The sequence below is a fragment of the Homarus americanus genome, unplaced genomic scaffold (assembly GCF_018991925.1).
Source record: "Homarus americanus isolate GMGI-L3 unplaced genomic scaffold, GMGI_Hamer_2.0 scaffold40565, whole genome shotgun sequence".
Taxonomy (NCBI): Eukaryota; Metazoa; Arthropoda; class Malacostraca; order Decapoda; family Nephropidae; genus Homarus; species Homarus americanus.
The window spans coordinates 1,519,851-1,537,417 of NW_024735503.1; the positions used below are offsets into that span (position 1 = coordinate 1,519,851).

Sequence of the window (17,567 nt, forward strand, 5' to 3'; positions counted from 1 at the left end):
GGTGGAGCAAGATGTGACGTCATCAATTCACAGCCAATAGGAGAACAGAGCAATCAGTCAGCACAACACCCCAACTTATGCTTTGCTGTTGGATATTTATTCGTTTCAATTTAAACTCTGGGAAATATGACGTTAAATAATACACACTGCCCATAGCATTTTCAGTATTATCGCAACCTGAACAATGAAAAGGAGAATAAATATCCAACAGCAAAACATAAGTTGGGGTGCTGTGCTGACTGATTGCTCTGTTTTCCTATAGGCTGTAATATGATGACGTTACCTCTTATTCCACCTATTACAGTTAAGTAAGAGATTACTGGAAGAATGCAATATGTAGGACACCACTATCCATTGTTTTGGGGCGCCGTCTCCCCTAGGAGGACCTATTGTGAGCCAAAGGCCTTGGCAGGGTCCCTGGGAGCAGTGGCGCCCAATTAAAAGGTCTGGGGGGAGCCACCGCCACTGGAAGGGCCCCTAAAGGCGCCACTGCCGCTGGCAGGGCCGCTGGGTGCACCACGGTTCCTAGGAACATACCTGGAGACGCCCCTGTACCTGCAAAGGCCCCAGGGATCATGGCTGTCCCTGTGAGGGCCCCTAGGGTTCCCAGTGCCCCTAGCAGTGCCCATGGGGGCGCCGCCGTCCCTGTGAGGGTCCCTAGGAGCGTTGCCGGCCCTGCAAGGGTCCCTTGGAGTGTTGTCGTCCCTGAAAGGCACATGGAAGCTCGGCTGTTCCTGGAGGAGCTCCTGTGGCTGCCGCCTTCCCTAGGGCCGGCAGCGCTGGTAAGGGCCCTTTTAGTCGTAGTGGGTACCTTAACAGGGGCGGCAGGGTCTCTGCCACGGGCGACGGCGCCCCCAGGGGCCCTTCCACAAGCAGCATCGCCCTAAGAACTTCATAGCTTTGTTGTACATTTTACATTCGTCCAGTAATCCCTTACTTAACTGTGATTGGTGGAGCAAGATGCGTCATCAATTACAGCCAATGGGAGAACGAGCAATCAGTCAGCTACATCAACTTATGCTTTGCTGTTGGATATTTATTCTCGTTCAATTTAAACAAATATGACACGTTAAATATTTTACTGCCCATACATTTCAGTATTATCGCAACCTGAACAATGAAATGAGCCGTATCAACAGCAAAACATAAGTTGGGGTGTTGTGCTGACTGATTGCTCTGTTTTCCTATAGGCTGTAATTTGATGACGTTACCTCTTATTCCACCAATTGCAGTTAAGTACGAGATTACTGGAAGAATGCAATATGTCGGACACCATTATCCATTGTTTTGGGGCGCCGCCTCACCCAGGAGGACCTATTGTGAGCCAAAGGCCTTGGCAGGGTCCCTGGGAGCAGTGGCGCCCAGTAAAGAGGTCTGGGGGGAGCCACCGGCTCTGGAAGGGCCCCTAAAGGCGCCACTGCCGCTGGCAGGGCCGCTGGGAGCACCACGGTTCCTAGAAACATACCTGGAGGCGCCCCAGTCCCTGCAAAGGCCCCAGGGATCATGGCTGTACCTGTGAGGGCCCCTAGGGTTCCCAGTGCCCCTAGCAGTTCCCGTGGGGGCGCCGCCGTCCCTGTGAGGGTCCCTAGGAGCGTTGCCGTCCCTGTGAGGGTCCCTTGGAGCGTTGTCGTCCCTGAAAGGCACATGGAAGCTCGGCTGTTCCTGGAGGAGCTCCTGTGGATGCCGCCTTCCCTAGGGCCGGCAGCGCTGGTATGGGCCCTTTTAGTCGTAGTGGGTGCCTTAACAGGGGCGGCAGGGTCTCTGCCAGGGGCGACGGCGCCCCCAGGGGCCCTTCCACAAGCAGCATCGCCCTAAGAACTTCATAGTTTTGTTGCACATTTTACATTCGTCCAGTAATCCCTTACTTAACTGTGATTGGTGGAGCAAGATGTGACGTCATCGAATTACAGCCAATAGGAGAACAGAGCAATCATTCAGCACAACACCCCAACTTATGCTTTGCTGTTGGATATTTATTCTCGTTTCAATTTAAACTCTGGGAAATATGACGTTAAATAATACACACTGCCCATAGCATTTTCAGTATTATCGCAACCTGAACAATGAAATGGAGAATAAATATCCAACAGCAAAACATAAGTTGGGGTGTTGTGCTGAGTGATTGCTCTGTTTTCCTATGGGCTGTAATTTGATGACGTTACCTCTTATTCCACCAATTGCAGTTAAGTACGAGATTACTGGAAGAATGCAATATGTCGGACACCATTATCCATTGTTTTGGGGCGCCGCCTCCCCTAGGAGGACCTATTGTGAGCCAAAGGCCTTGGCAGGGTCCCTGGGAGCAGTGGCGCCCAATAAAGAGGTCTGGAGGGAGCCACCGGCTCTGGAAGGGCACCTAAAGGCGCCACTGCCGCTGGCAGGGCCGCTGGGAGCACCACGGTTCCTAGAAACATACTTGGAGGTGCCCCAGTCCCTGCAAAGGCCCCAGGGATCATGGCTGTACCTGTGAGGGCCCCTAGGGTTCCCAGTGCCCCTAGCAGTGCCCATGGGGGCGCCGCCGTCCCTGTGAGGGTCCCTAGGAGCGTTGCCGGCCCTGCAAGGGTCCCTTGGAGTGTTGTCGTCCCTGAAAGGCACATGGAAGCTCGGCTGTTCCTGGAGGAGCTCCTGTGGATGCCGCCTTCCCTAGGGCCGGCAGCGCTGGTATGGGCCCTTTTAGTAGTAGTGGGTGCCTTAACAGGGGCGGCAGGGTCTCTGCCAGGGGCGACGGCGCCCCCAGGGGCCTTTCCACAAGCAGCATCGCCCTAAGAACTTCATAGTTTTGTTGCACATTTTACATTCGTCCAGTAATCCCTTACTTAACTGTGATTGGTGGAGCAAGATGTGACGTCATCGAATTACAGCCAATAGGAGAACAGAGCAACAGTCAGCACAACACCCCAACCTTATGCTTTGCTGTTGATATTATTCTCAAGCCCAATTTAAACTCTGGGAAATATGACGTTAAATAATACACACTGCCCATAGCATTTTCAGTATTATCGCAACCTGAACAATGAAAAGGAGTATAAATATCCAACAGCAAAACATAAGTTGGGGTGTTGTGCTGACTGATTGCTCTGTTTTCCTATAGGCTGTAATATGATGACGTTACCTCTTATTCCACCTATTGCAGTTAAGTACGAGATTACTGGAAGAATGCAATATGTAGGACACCACTATCCATTGTTTTGGGGCGTCGTCTCCCCTAGGAGGACCTATTGTGCGCCAAAGGCCTTGGCAGGGTCCCTGGGAGCAGTGGCGCCCAATTAAGAGGTCTGGGGGGAGCCACTGCCACTGGAAGGGCCCCTGAAGGCGCCAATGCCGCTGGCAGGGCCGCTGGGAGCACCACGGTTCCTAGAAACATACCTGGAGGCGCCCCCGTCCCTGCAAAGGCCCCAGGGATCATGGCTGTCCCTGTGAGGGCCCCTAGAGTTCCCAGTGCCCCTAGCAGTTCCCGTGGGGGCGCCGCCGTCCCTGTGAGGGTCCCTAGGAGCATTGCCGTCCCTGCAAGGGTCCCTTGGAGCGTTGTCGTCCCTGAAAGGCACATGGAAGCTCGGCTGTTCCTGGAGGAGCTCCTGTGGATGCCGCCTTCCCTAGGGCCGGCAGCGCTGGTATGGGCCCTTTTAGTCGTAGTGGGTACCTTAACAGGGGCGGCAGGGTCTCTGCCAGGGGGGACGGCGCCCCCAGGGGCCCTTCCACAAGCAGCATCGCCCTAAGAACTTCATAGTTTTGTTGTACATTTTACATTCGTCCAGTAATCCCTTACTTAACTGTGATTGGTGGAGCAAGATGTGACGTCATCGAATTACAGCCAATAGGAGAACAGAGCAATCAGTCAGCACAACACCCCAACTTATGCTTTGCTGTTGGATATTTATTCTCGTTTCAATTTAAACTCTGGGAAATATGACGTTAAATAATACACACTGCCCATAGCATTTTCAGTATTATCGCAACCTGAACAATGAAATGGAGAATAAATATCCAACAGCAAAACATAAGTTGGGGTGTTGTGCTGTCTGATTGCTCTGTTTTCCTATAGGCTGTAATTTGATGACGTTACCTCTTATTCCACCAATTGCAGTTAAGTACGAGATTACTGGAAGAATGCAATATGTCGGACACCATTATCCATTGTTTTGGGGCGCCGCCTCACCTAGGAGGACCTATTGTGAGCTTAAGTCCTTGGCAGGGTCCCTGGGAGCAGTGGCGCCCAGTAAAGAGGTCTGGGGGGAGCCACCGGCTCTGGAAGGGCTCCTAAAGGCGCCACTGCCGCTGGCAGGGCCACTGGGAGCACCACGGTTCCTAGAAACATACCTGGAGGCGCCCCAGTCCCTGCAAAGGCCCCAGGGATCATGGCTGTACCTGTGAGGGCCCCTAGGGTTCCCAGTGCCCCTAGCAGTTCCCGTGGGGGCGCCGCCGTCCCTGTGAGGGTCCCTAGGAGTGTTGCCGTCCCTGCAAGGGTCCCTTGGAGTGTTGTCGTCCCTGAAAGGCACATGGAAGCTCGGCTGTTCCTGGAGGAGCTCCTGTGGATGCCGCCTTCCCTAGGGCCGGCAGCGCTGGTATGGGCCCTTTTAGTCGTAGTGGGTGCCTTAACAGGGGCGGCAGGGTCTCTGCCAGGGGCGACGGCGCCCCCAGGGGCCCTTCCACAAGCAGCATCGCCCTAAGAACTTCATAGTTTTGTTGCACATTTTACATTCGTCCAGTAATCCCTTACTTAACTGTGATTGGTGGAGCAAGATGTGACGTCATCGAATTACAGCCAATAGGAGAACAGAGCAATCAGTCAGCACAACACCCCAACTTATGCTTTGCTGTTGGATATTTATTCTCGTTTCAATTTAAACTCTGGGAAATATGACGTTAAATAATACACACTGCCCATAGCATTTTCAGTATTATCGCAACCTGAACAATGAAAAGGAGAATAAATATCCAACAGCAAAACATAAGTTGGGGTGTTGTGCTGACTGATTGCTCGGTTTTCCTATAGGCTGTAATTTGATGACGTTACCTCTTATTCCACCAATTGCAGTTAAGTACGAGATTACTGGAAGCATGCAATATGTCGGACACAATTATCCATTGTTTTGGGGCGCCGCCTCACCTAGGAGGACCTATTGTGAGCCAAAGGCCTTGGCAGGGTCCCTGGGAGCAGTGGCACCCAATAAAGAGGTCTGGGGGGAGCCACCGGTTCTGGAAGGGCCCCTAAAGGCGCCACTGCCGCTGGCAGGGCCGCTGGGAGCACCACGGTTCCTAGAAACATACCTGGAGGCGCCCCAGTCCCTGCAAAGGCCCCAGGGATCATGGCTGTACCTGTGAGGGCCCCTAGGGTTCCCAGTGCCCCTAGCAGTACCCATGGGGGCGCCGCCGTCCCTGTGAGGGTCCCTAGGAGCGTTGCCGGCCCTGCAAGGGTCCCTTGGAGTGTTGTCGTCCCTGAAAGGCACATGGAAGCTCGGCTGTTCCTGGAGGAGCTCCTGTGGATGCCGCCTTCCCTGAGAAGGCCCCTAGGATTGCAATTGTCCCTAAGACCGCCTCTGGTGAATCCTGCGCCCCTGACAGGTCCCCTGGGAGCACCGCCGACCCTGAAAGGGCCCTGGGGGCGCCTCGGTACCTGGCATGGCCAGGTGACCCTCACAGGGATTGATGAGATCCCAGGGTCCCTTACAGGGACGGGGGCACCTTCAGAGGTGTTGCCAAAGACGGCGGCACCTTCATGGGTGTTCCCATGGACGTCGGTGCCCACAGGGGACGTACCACGGCGGTGGCTCATACAGGGGCCCTTCCAGAGGCGGTGTCTCCCTCAGTGTTCCTCTATGGGGCGCCTCTGCTTCCAAGGAACCTGCCAGGGGCTGCAGCGCCCCTACGGGCCCTCCTAGGGCCGGCAGCGCTGGTATGGGCCCTTTTAGTCGTAGTGGGTGCCTTAACAGGGGCGGCAGGGTCTCTCCCAGGGGCGACGGCGCCCCCAGGGGCCCTTCCACAAGCAGCATCGCCCTAAGAACTTCATAGTTTTGTTGTACATTTTACATTCGTCCAGTAATCCCTTACTTAACTGTGATTGGTGGAGCAAGATGTGACGTCATCGAATTACAGCCAATAGGAGAACAGAGCAATCAGTCAGCACAACACCCCAACTTATGCTTTGCTGTTGGATATTTATTCTCGTTTCACTATTTAAACTCTGGGAGATATGACGTTAAATAATACACACTGCCCATAGCATTTTCAGTATTATCGCAACCTGAACAATGAAAAGGAGAATAAATATCCAACAGCAAAACATAAGTTGGGGTGTTGTGCTGACTGATTGCTCTGTTTTCCTATAGGCTGTAATTTGATGACATTACCTCTTATTCCACCGATTGCAAGTTAAGTAAGAGATTACTGGAAGAATGCAATATGTAGGACACCACTATCCATTGTTTTGGGGCGCCGCCTCCCCTAAGAGGACCTATTGTGAGCCAAAGGCCTTGGCAGGGTCCCTGGGAGCAGTGGCGCCCAATAAAGAGGTCTGGGGGGAGCCACCGCCTCTGGAAGGGCCCCTGAAGGCGCCACTGTCGCTGGCAGGGCCGCTGGGAGCACCACGGTTCCTAGGAACATACCTGGAGACGCCCCTGTACCTGCAAAGGCCCCAGGGATCATGGCTGTCCCTGTGAGGGCCCCTAGGGTTCCCAGTGCCCCTAGCAGTGCCCATGGGGGCGCCGCCGTCCCTGTGAGGGTCCCTTGGAGCGTTGTCGTCCCCGAAAGGCACATGGAAGCTCGGCTGTTCCTGGAGGAGCTCCTGTGGACGCCGCCTTCCCTGAGAAGGCCCCTAGGATTGCAATTGTCCGCAAGACCGCCTCTGGTGAATCCTGCGCCCCTGACAGGTCCCCTGGGTGCACCGCCGACCCTGAAAGGGCCCTGGGGGCGCCTCGGTGCCTGGCATGGCCAGGTGACCCTCACAGGGATTGAGGAGATCCCAGGGTCCCTTACAGGGTCGGGGGCGCCTTCAGAGGTGTTGCCAAAGACGGCGGCACCTTCAGGGGTGTTTCCAGGGACGTCGGTGCCCACAGGGGCCGTACCACGGCGGAGGCTCATACAGGGGCCCTTCCAGAGGCGGTGTCTCCCTCAGTGTTCCTCTATGGGGCGCCTCTGCTTCCAAGGAACCTGCCAGGGGCTGCAGCGCCCCTAGGGGCCCTCCTAGGTCCGGCAGCGCTGGTATGGGCCCTCCTAATCTTAGTGGGTGCCTTTCCAGGGGCGGCAGGGTCTCTGCCAGGGGCGACGGCGCCCCCAGGGGCCCTTCCACAAGACGCATCGCCCTAAGAACTTCATAGTTTTGTTGTACATTTTACATTCGTCCAGTAATCCCTTACTTAACTGTGATTGGTGGAGCAAGATGTGACGTCATCGAATTACAGCCAATAGGAGAACAGAGCAATCAGTCAGCACAACACCCCAACTTATGCTTTGCTGTTGGATATTTATTCTCGTTTCACTTTAAACTCTGGGAGATATGACGTTAAATAATACACACTGCCCATAGCATTTTCAGTATTATCGCAACCTGAACAATGAAAAGGAGAATAAATATCCAACAGCAAAACATAAGTTGGGGTGTTGTGCTGACTGATTGCTCTGTTTTCCTATAGGCTGTAATTTGATGACGTTACCTCTTATTCCACCGATTGCAATTAAGTAAGAGATTACTGGAAGAATGCAATATGTAGGACACCACTATCCATTGTTTTGGGGCGCCGCCTCCCCTAGGAGGACTTATTGTGAGCCAAAGGCCTTGGCAGGGTCCCTGGGAGCAGTGGCGCCCAATTAAGAGGTCTGGGGGGAGCCACCGCCTCTGGAAGGGCCCCTGAAGGCGCCACTGCCGCTGGCAGGGCCGCTGGGAGCACCACGGTTCCTAGGAACATACCTGGAGACGCCCCTGTACCTGCAAAGGCCCCAGGGATCATGGCTGTCCCTGTGAGGGCCCCTAGGGTTCCCAGTGCCCCTAGCAGTGCCCATGTGGGCGCCGCCGTCCCTGTGAGGTTCCCTAGGAGCGTTGCCGTCCCTGCAAGGGTCCCTTGGAGCGTTGTCATCCCTGAAAGGCACATGGAAGCTCGGCTGTTCCTGGAGGAGCTCCTGTGGACGCCGCCTTCCCTGAGTAGGCCCCTAGGATTGCAATTGTCCCTAAGACCGCCTCTGGTGAATCCTGCGCCCCTGACAGGTCCCCTGGGAGCACCGCCGACCCTGAAAAAGCCCTGGGGGCGCCTCGGTGCCTGGCATAGCCAGGTGACCCTCACAGGGATTGAGGAGATCCCAGGGACCCTTACAGGTTCGGGGGCGCCTTCAGAGGTGTTGCCAAAGACGGCGGCACCTTCAGGGGTGTTTCAAGGGACGTCGGTGCCCACAGGTGCCGTACCACGGCGGAGGCTCATACAGGGGCCCTTCCAGAGGCGGTGTCTCCCTCAGTGTTCCTCTATGGGGCGCCTCTGCTTCCAAGGAACCTGCCAGGGGCTGCAGCGCCCCTAGGGGCCCTCCTAGGTCCGGCAGCGCTGGTATGGGCCCTCCTAATCTTAGTGGGTCCCTTTCCAGGGGCGGCAGGGTCTCTGCCAGGGGCGACGGCGCCCCCAGGGGCCCTTCCACAAGCAGCATCGCCCTAAGAACTTCATAGTTTTGTTGTACATTTTACATTCGTCCAGTAATCCCTTACTTAACTGTGATTGGTGGAGCAAGATGTGACGTCATCGAATTACAGCCAATAGGAGAACAGAGCAATCAGTCAGCACAACACCCCAACTTATGCTTTGCTGTTGGATATTTATTCTCGTTTCAATTTAAACTCTGGGAGATATGACGTTAAATAATACACACTGCCCATAGCATTTTCAGTATTATCGCAACCTGAACAATGAAATGGAGAATAAATATCCAACAGCAAAACATAAGTTGGGGTGTTGTGCTGAATGATTGCTCTGTTTTCCTATAGGCTGTAATATGATGACGTTACCTCTTATTCCACCAATTGCAGTTAAGTAAGAGATTACTGGAAGAATGCAATATGTAGGACACCACTATCCATTGTTTTGGGGCGCCGTCTCCCCTAGGAGGACCTATTGTGAGCCAAAGGCCTTGGCAGGGTCCCTGGGAGCAGTGGCGCCCAATAAAGAGGTCTGGGGGGAGCCACCGCCTCTGGAAGGGCCCCTGAAGGCGCCACTGCCGCTGGCAGGGCCGCTGGGAGCACCACGGTTCCTAGGAACATACCTGGAGGCGCCCCCGTACCTGCAAAGGCCCCAGGGATCATGGCTGTCCCTGTGAGGGCCCCTAGGGTTCCCAGTGCCCCTAGCAGTGCCCATTGGGGCGCCGCCGTCCCTGTTAGGGTCCCTAGGAGCGTTGCCGTCCCTGCAAGGGTCCCTTGGAGTGTTGTCGTCCCTGAAAGGCACATGGAAGCTCGGCTGTTCCTGGAGGAGCTCCTGTGGATGCCGCCTTCCCTGAGAAGGCCCCTAGGATTGCAATTGTCCCTAAGACCGCCTCTGGTGAATCCAGCGCCCCTGACAGGTCCCATGGGGGCACCGCCGACCCTGAGAGAGCCCTGGGGGGCGCCTCCGTGCCTGGCATGGCCAGGTGACCCCCATAGGGATTGAGGAGATCCCAGGGTCCCTTACAGGGACGGGGGCGCGTTCAGGGGTATTTAAATAAAATTACTTTTTTCCAAGCCAAAATTGTAAAATTGTGACCTTATTTTCATTTACCCATCACATTTACCCTAACCCCCCCCCCCCATAACCTAGTGTCGGTGTGTGGGGAAGGAGAAAAATTTAAAAAAAATTTGTTATATACCTGAAAACATTTCTTAATATAAGTAAAACCATTTAATGTATAGAAATAATAAACAAGAGATTTTTAGATGTTTTACTGATAAATAATAAGTGTTACATAATGCCACAAGTTCTGGAATCATGCCCAGCACAGTTACAACAACAACAATAATAATAATAATTACAGTATAATAACGATAATACAGTATACGACTTGACTCCAGTTCCGCAGGTCACAACACTTGTTTGGCACTGGTGCCATTGAGAGCTTGACAATATTTTTTTCACCTTTAACATTAAATCATCACTCAGATCTAACGTTCCCTTCTGCTACTTCTTCTTGTCTCCCGTACTTGTTCTTCACCTTTTTTTTTTCATATCCGTCTTCTCTCCTCTCCCTCTCTTACTTTTCTGTCTATTATAGTTTCTTTTTTCCTCCTTGTAAAAATCCATCTACTTGGGCCACCGTAAACTACTATGTTCTTAAAAAAAATTAAAATAGACTTCGTGACAGACTAGTGAAAAACATTGAGTAATCACTTGTCAGTTCATACATGGCTGACGTCACCGGGATGCACCAGGTTTTAGGTGATATACGAGAGACAAGTACAGGTGTTCTAATCATCAACAGATGTATTAAGAACAAGGAAAGTAAGAACTAATAGTATTCTCCTTATCGGAAGGAATGGGGGACAACAACAGCCTCTTATCAAATATAATGTGGTCTTGAGGGATCCTAAGTGGAAGGATTTTCTGTCCTTATATGATATCAAGTTATCTATTCATATCCTTGAAAGCCCTACTGAGTGAATTAAATCCTTCGGTACAAACTATTTCGCTATAAGCTAGACTCACTCGGTCCTTATTCTAAAGGATATCCTTCATCAAAACCCATTTCCCCTCAGGATCCCTGGGAACAACATCGGGGATTTGACTATGTTATGTCGCATCGAGGGATGGGCTCAGGACCCTGGTTGTTCCTGAGGACTCTGTTTATGGTTCGCAGGAGTGGGTGAGGTTCACAGCCACAGGTGTTCCTGAAGTCGTCCAAGTCCAGTGCCCAGATCATTCCTCCTCCCAAGCCCATCTCCTTTATGTACTCAGACTGTCGAATGAGAATAGAGGTGTTACTGTAGTCTATATATGAGCTACTAAAAACAAACAAACAAGCACAAACACACACACACGCGAACAGGATAAGCAATATCAAAGAACAGGCTGATGACTGGTAATATGACCAGTGGTGGGAGAGAAAAGTTCAAAGAAACAGTTGCAGTTACCAACAGAATTGTGTCCAGAGAAAATGACAAGATATGAATAATAAAAAGTGTTTCGGGACAACTAGATGCTTGCTAATAAACTGTGTACACGACTTTTTTTTCAATCTTTTGAAATAAACTTTACATGTTTCGTTTTATTTAATAATATATGTTAGTATTTTCTTTCTAAATAACAACAAAACTGTAATTGTAAATCGTAAAAAATGCTTTTGACAAGATGAAATAGCCATCTCTCTTTAAGCTTTGATTTTTTTTATTTCTGCACTTATTAAGTTTCAGAAATTTTTTTAATTTGTCAATGCAAAATATAACCTGAAAATATAAAGTGTGTAAAATAATTACAGGTATATATTTCTAACTTCCAAAGAGAACCTTACCATCATCAAGTACTGTACTGTACTGTACTGTACTGTACTGTACTGATGTTTCTAAATCATAAATGTAGAAATTCATTAATTCATTTTACAACTACTGTACAACTGTATTAATATTTCTCCTCTGAATCATAATTAAATTATATAATTACAGGATACATTTACAGTACTGTATTTGATTTCTGACTAAAAATTATTACAGCATACGTCTCACAGCACCTTATATCTGATCATAGCAGTGTCGTCAAAGCCAACCCACTGATTTCCTTTGTAGGCATATGGCCCCATGGTGCCCAGAGGATCGTGCACCACCGTGTAGCCATCTTGTTTTATCTTCAAACATATCTGTGGGAGGTGAGGTCAAGTTAGCCAAAGTCAAGTTATAATTAAACAATTAAAAGTTAACTAATATACGTCTAATATACGTGTGTGTGTGTGTATATATATATATATATATATATATATATATATATATATATATATATATATATATATATATATATATATATATATATATATATATATATATATATATATATATATATATATATATATATATATATATATATATATATATATATATATATATATATATATATATATATATATGCTGATACAAGGAAAGAAAAACACGAAGTTCCCAAGCGCTTTCGTGTAATTCACATTTTCAGGGTGAGTACAGACTAGTCTGTACTCACCCTTAGATGAAAATAATACACTTGCACCTACAGTGATTTACTTGCATATATATATATATATATATATATATATATATATATATATATATATATATATATATATATATATATATATATATATATATATATATATATATATATATATATTAATGAGATGTTTGGTAATTCAGCATCTTATCATAATAATGTATAAGGTAATGCTTATAGTATTCATTGTTAGTGTCAGGTCTTGACAATTTTCATTTGTTTTATTATTACTATACTCATATCAGTACTGTATATTGTTATTCATAGACTGTAATTTTCATCTTTACTATTATTATCATTAGTAACAATATTATATTATCATCAAACCAGTAATAATTGTATCACTCCTCACCTCATAGTAGGCAAGGAAGCCAGCAGCTCTGGTATATTTACCAGCCTGGCCTTTGTTTCCAGCTCTCACATTTAATCCATGGTCCTTAGCACCCCATGACAGACCGAAGGCTTGGCCATATAAGGGCATCCCCATGACCAACTTCTTGCGGTCTGCGCCATTCTTGATCCAGTAGTGGATGGTGGAGTTCTGGTAGAAACAAGTTTTTAAATTATTGTAGTTTTAAATTATCTCACATACCTGTGTAATGTATACAGAAACTTCCTCGTGATCTTGTCTTAAATTCTTGCAGTTAATGCCCCTCTTAGTCTGGTAACGTATAGAGGAGCTCTACTTCATACAAATTTGCAGATTATATTTCAGCTTCCCTACATATTATTAAGACCCCACACGAGTTTTTTCTTTATAATAAATAAAATAAAAAATAAAAATTATTCTCACCATTTCGAATTTTGCTTAGTATTGTATTGGATGGAGAACTCTAGTGTTGTACAGAAGAATTTTGCATTATATTTCAAGTCAATAAAAGTTTGATGTGCATAAAATTTGTTAGATTCTATAATTCCTTTACTTTCTTCCCTATTCAGTTGAAGTTCTTGGGCCATTGTGAGAAGAAGGCGAATCAAGCAACTAAACTATTAGATCCGTTAAGAAGGTCGTTCAGACATCTAGACGGTCAGTGTCTCGTAACGATCTTCAAGAGTGAGGTGCTTCCCCGCCTGGAGTACAATCACCCCGTCTGGTCCCCAAGAGAGACTAGGAATTGTCAGTTGATTGAAAATGTCCAAAGGGGAGCCACCAGACTGGTGCCTGCACTTAGGCACCTCAGCTACCCAGAGAGATTGGAGCGCCTGCAACTGCCTTGCTTATACTACAGACGGGCACGGGATGACCTAATTGAGGTGTATAAACATCTCAAAGGGCACTACTCAGTCGAGTGTCCATACCTGGAACTGGCGGACGCTCGCCCCTCAAGGAGTCACAGCTCAAGGTTGAAGAAGCCACAAGTCCAGAAACCTATGACGGCAAACTTTTTCTGATTGGGAATTGTAAACTCGTGGAACAACCTGCCAGTGTGTGTTGTGGCGGCACTGAGTGTGAGCTGTTTCAAGATCAGACTTGACCAACACTGAAGCAGGTTCAGATATATTCAGGAGCCGGTACATGTCCAGTACTTGCCAATAGTGTGTAACAGAGACGTGACTGACCGCCCAAGCGGCTAACGAACCGAGCAATGGAGAAGAGGATAAAAGTAAATATGTAAAAGTAAATGTGAAACTTTACACAAGAATAACACAAAGATTCTCCAAATGTTTTAACGTTCAATAACTCTTGAGATGGACTTCACCTTCTGAGTGCACTTTTCCTTGGATTCTAATAAGCCAATTTAATATCAACATAAACAAACACCAAACAAACAAACCAAGCAAGTCACCTTTCTTGGTCGACTCATTAAGGCCCAAGTGTTTGAATAGCCAGGTCATTGACTGTAGTTAACCTCATTAAACTCAAGCCATTACACAATTATCCTAAGAGTTTCTCCTCAGTACAAACTAAATATATCCCTGAAATATTTATCTGTACACTTCTTCGTAGACTCATATTCGGGACACATGAAGACTTAAGACTCACGGTGTTGAAGAGGACCTCATCATCGTCAGGGTGGGCATACATAGGTGACACGTGGCCGGTCTTCTTATCCCAGTGACCGTGGTAGTCGTAGGTCATGACGGCAATCCAGTCAAAGTAGCGGTTCAGAATGGGTACATTATAGCCTGAACACGGAAGGATGTACAGTTTTGAGATTAGCCACATCAATAGCATGTACGTTTTTGCAATACATAATATGCAGTAACTGGATTATTATAGAAATACAACATTCAATGAATCACTATCAAAGTACTGTACATAACTCATCTTGGCAATAATACTCAACATGTGAGCAGAGAATGGACTTATGGGTAGAGAGGTGTTACTTACCTGCATCGATGACCTTGTAGCTAGGAGACACAGCAGCAGAGAGGAGGAGGTTATGAGGCTTAAAAGCGAAGTGTAGCTCCTTCACCCATTCAGCAAAGGCCTCCTTGTCTTTCGGATTACCTTTTGCACAGTTAACCTGATAGAAACGAGTTGATATGAGTTAATACAAAACACTGATAAAGAAGAATAACAGAAACAGTAATGTTTAAAATAATGTAAAGATGAAAAAATGCTTATTACTCCTGACAAGTGAATTTTGTAGTTACTGTTTTTTAATCTTTGTTCCAGTACTCTACTCACTTTTGTTGTACCTGTACTTGATTTTGTTCTAGAGTACTGTACATGTAATTGTTTCTGTTGTACTGTACTGTACCTGTACTTGGTTTTATTGTACAGTACCTGTACTTGTGATGCTGGTCCTAATTAGAAAAAGTAAGAACTTAAAATATGTTATGGATGAATGTGAAACCCTAGTCCCCTCTTTATTTTAGTTCCTCATCAGCCAAGTTAAGGCATCAAACTTTTATATAATTTTTAAGTAAGTATTAAATAAAGCAACAACTTGAAGGGATGTTACTGCATTCAAGGGGTTAGGTTAACTGAAGCTTCAGCAAACGACCCTACTTGAAAAAAGCATATGATGGTTTTGTTGGCTATCCTTGATCAAAACGCCTTACTGTTTCCCATTATCTGTATACCTGCACTTTCTAGGTATTACATTCCTTGTATATTTGCACCATGTATACTTGAAGTGTTGAAATACATGTTGCATCAATGTAAATTTATATGATGAATTTACTGAATAAAATTGAACTAAACCTGAAAATTTTCATCTTCTTTCGCCTACTATGTTCACCTTTTTACCCATAAACATACCTCTCACCCTCTCTCACCTGCCAACACACGGGGTATTCCCAGTCCAGGTCGAGGCCATCAAAGTTGTGTTTTTTGATGAATTCTATGACGTGATCATTAAATGTGCGACGAGCAGCGGGGTTGTTCACCAAGCGGCTGTACTTGTCACCTGCCGAGTCGTTCCACCCACCTATCGCGACCGTCACCTTGATGCCTTTGGCCTTGAGTGCCGTCACCTTCTCGTAGAACTCTGTATGATAGTAAAGTACAACATTTAGGAGAGCTGTCATAATACAAAGTAACCTGAATCGGTTACAATACAGATGGCTGTGAATGTATTTTCTTACCGTCCTGATATTTCTGAATAAACACTTCACAAGTGAGATGACATGAAAAGTACACACATATCCATGCACATGCACACAAGTACAGGATATAACTTAAAAGCTTAAGTAACGCAGCCATTAAAACAAAAACAATCGGGATAAATCAAAAGACACATACAGAACATAACCAAAAAATACAGATAGACACAGACAAACAAAACCAAACAAAAGAAACTCACTGTTGTCAATATCTGCCCAGGAGTCATGGGGTTTGATAACCAAGCCAGTGGAGTCGAGCACTGCGAACCCGTACACGATATGGGTACAGAGAGTTGAGTCAATGTCCTCAGGCTTATATTTACCAGCTCCTTGACGGTACCAGGCCCAATTGGTGAAGTAACACACTACCTGTGACGGGAGAGACAAGGGACTTTAGAGCAGAGGATATATAGAAACAGAGAGGAGATATAGAGAGAGAAGACGGGTGGGGGGGGAGATGAGAGGTTCAAGGGGTGAGGCAGGGATAAAGAGAGACGAGAAGAAACAAGGAACATAAAAGAGAGAGGGAGATATTGTATTTGTAAGAGACTAACAGTCATATGGAGAAAGGGGATTTTTACGAGATTATCTCACCATGTATTCAGAATGTGGCATAACGTCTGTGGTGGTTCCAGCCTGAGGAGAAATGATAGGTGTCTCCCAAGTGGGTCTTCTGGTAGTGGTGGTAGTCGTTGTGGTGGTGGTGGTAGTAGTACTGGTGGTGTGCTGCTGCTGCCATGATGGTGGGCCAACTGCTCCGGGGTCGTCGAGGGCGGGGCCGGTAGATGTCTTGGGGCATTGGTTTTGTTGACTTTCCCAATTGCAGAAGTTCTGTGCCTGGGGGATACAGAGATGGATAGTGATGGATACAGTGATGGATAGTGATGGATACAGTGATGGATAGTGATGGATACAGTGATGGATAGTGATGGATACAGTGATGGATAGTGATGGATACAGTGATGGATAGTGATGGATACAGTGATGGATAGTGATGGATACAGTGATGGATAGTGATGGTTACAGAGATGGATAGTGATGGATATAGAAATGGATAGTAGTGAATATAGAGATGGATACAGTGATGGTTACAATGCCAGATATGGAGATGGATATAGTGGTAGATATAGTGACATAAAAGTGACAAATACCTGTATGGTGATGGATATACGGTATAGTGACATCAATGGATATCGTGATAAGTAAAGTGATGGATATGGTGGCTATAGATATGGCTATAGTAACAGACACAATGATGGATACAGTGACAATTGGATATTTTGCTCACTATTGAATGTCAGTCAGTACAATACAATGAGATTTTACATCATTGTGTTTACACATTGATCCTTGTATTTAAATTAAATTATTTTACCTTTTCCAACATGGGAAGTGTCCACCAGTAGTGAAGAGGATAAGTAAGTGAATAAGTTTACCTCGGACCTATGGGTGAGTTTGTCCTACACTGTACTTACTTTGTCCCATACGAGATTTCCCATGCATTTGTGTACAGTTCCCTCGCCATGGTTACACGTTATGTATTTTCTGCAATCATTTGGGTGGGCCATGTTACCATCCGTTAAACACTGGTAGTCTGCCTTCTGTGCAGCTATTGCAGAACTGGCTCTTGTGGTGGTACGTTGGGTAGTTGCTGCAGTTGTTGGTTTTGGTGTCCAAACAGGAGGGGTGGATTCCGTAATTGATGGTGATGCTGCTCGTGCAGGCAAGTCACCAGTCATCTGATCCTTGAAGATGGATACCGAACCTGGTGAAAAAAAAAATGTTTCTATACAGACAGGGAATCTGTTGCATATATCCAGTAATCTGGAGGCAACCATCTTTTCTCAG

The 17,567-nt window shown here is 47.2% G+C and overlaps 1 protein-coding gene across 4 annotated transcripts in view; it reads right to left on the minus strand.

Moving 5' to 3' along the window:
• Positions 1-9,868: 9,868 nt before the first annotated feature.
• Positions 9,869-17,567, minus strand: part of LOC121871198 (probable chitinase 10) — a 95,207-nt gene continuing 87,508 nt past the window's right edge. For all 4 annotated transcript variants that reach the window (XM_042373376.1, XM_042373375.1, XM_042373377.1 and 1 more), the window contains 9 exons: positions 17,195-17,484; positions 16,314-16,556; positions 15,920-16,088; positions 15,393-15,604; positions 14,500-14,635; positions 14,152-14,294; positions 12,520-12,708; positions 11,662-11,787; positions 9,869-10,893 (listed from right to left, as the gene is read on the minus strand). In XM_042373376.1, coding sequence (XP_042229310.1) covers positions 10,723-10,893; positions 11,662-11,787; positions 12,520-12,708; positions 14,152-14,294; positions 14,500-14,635; positions 15,393-15,604; positions 15,920-16,088; positions 16,314-16,556; positions 17,195-17,484 — 1,679 coding nt within the window. In that variant the 3' untranslated portion in view covers positions 9,869-10,722. The remainder of the gene's footprint in view (positions 10,894-11,661; positions 11,788-12,519; positions 12,709-14,151; positions 14,295-14,499; positions 14,636-15,392; positions 15,605-15,919; positions 16,089-16,313; positions 16,557-17,194; positions 17,485-17,567) is intronic.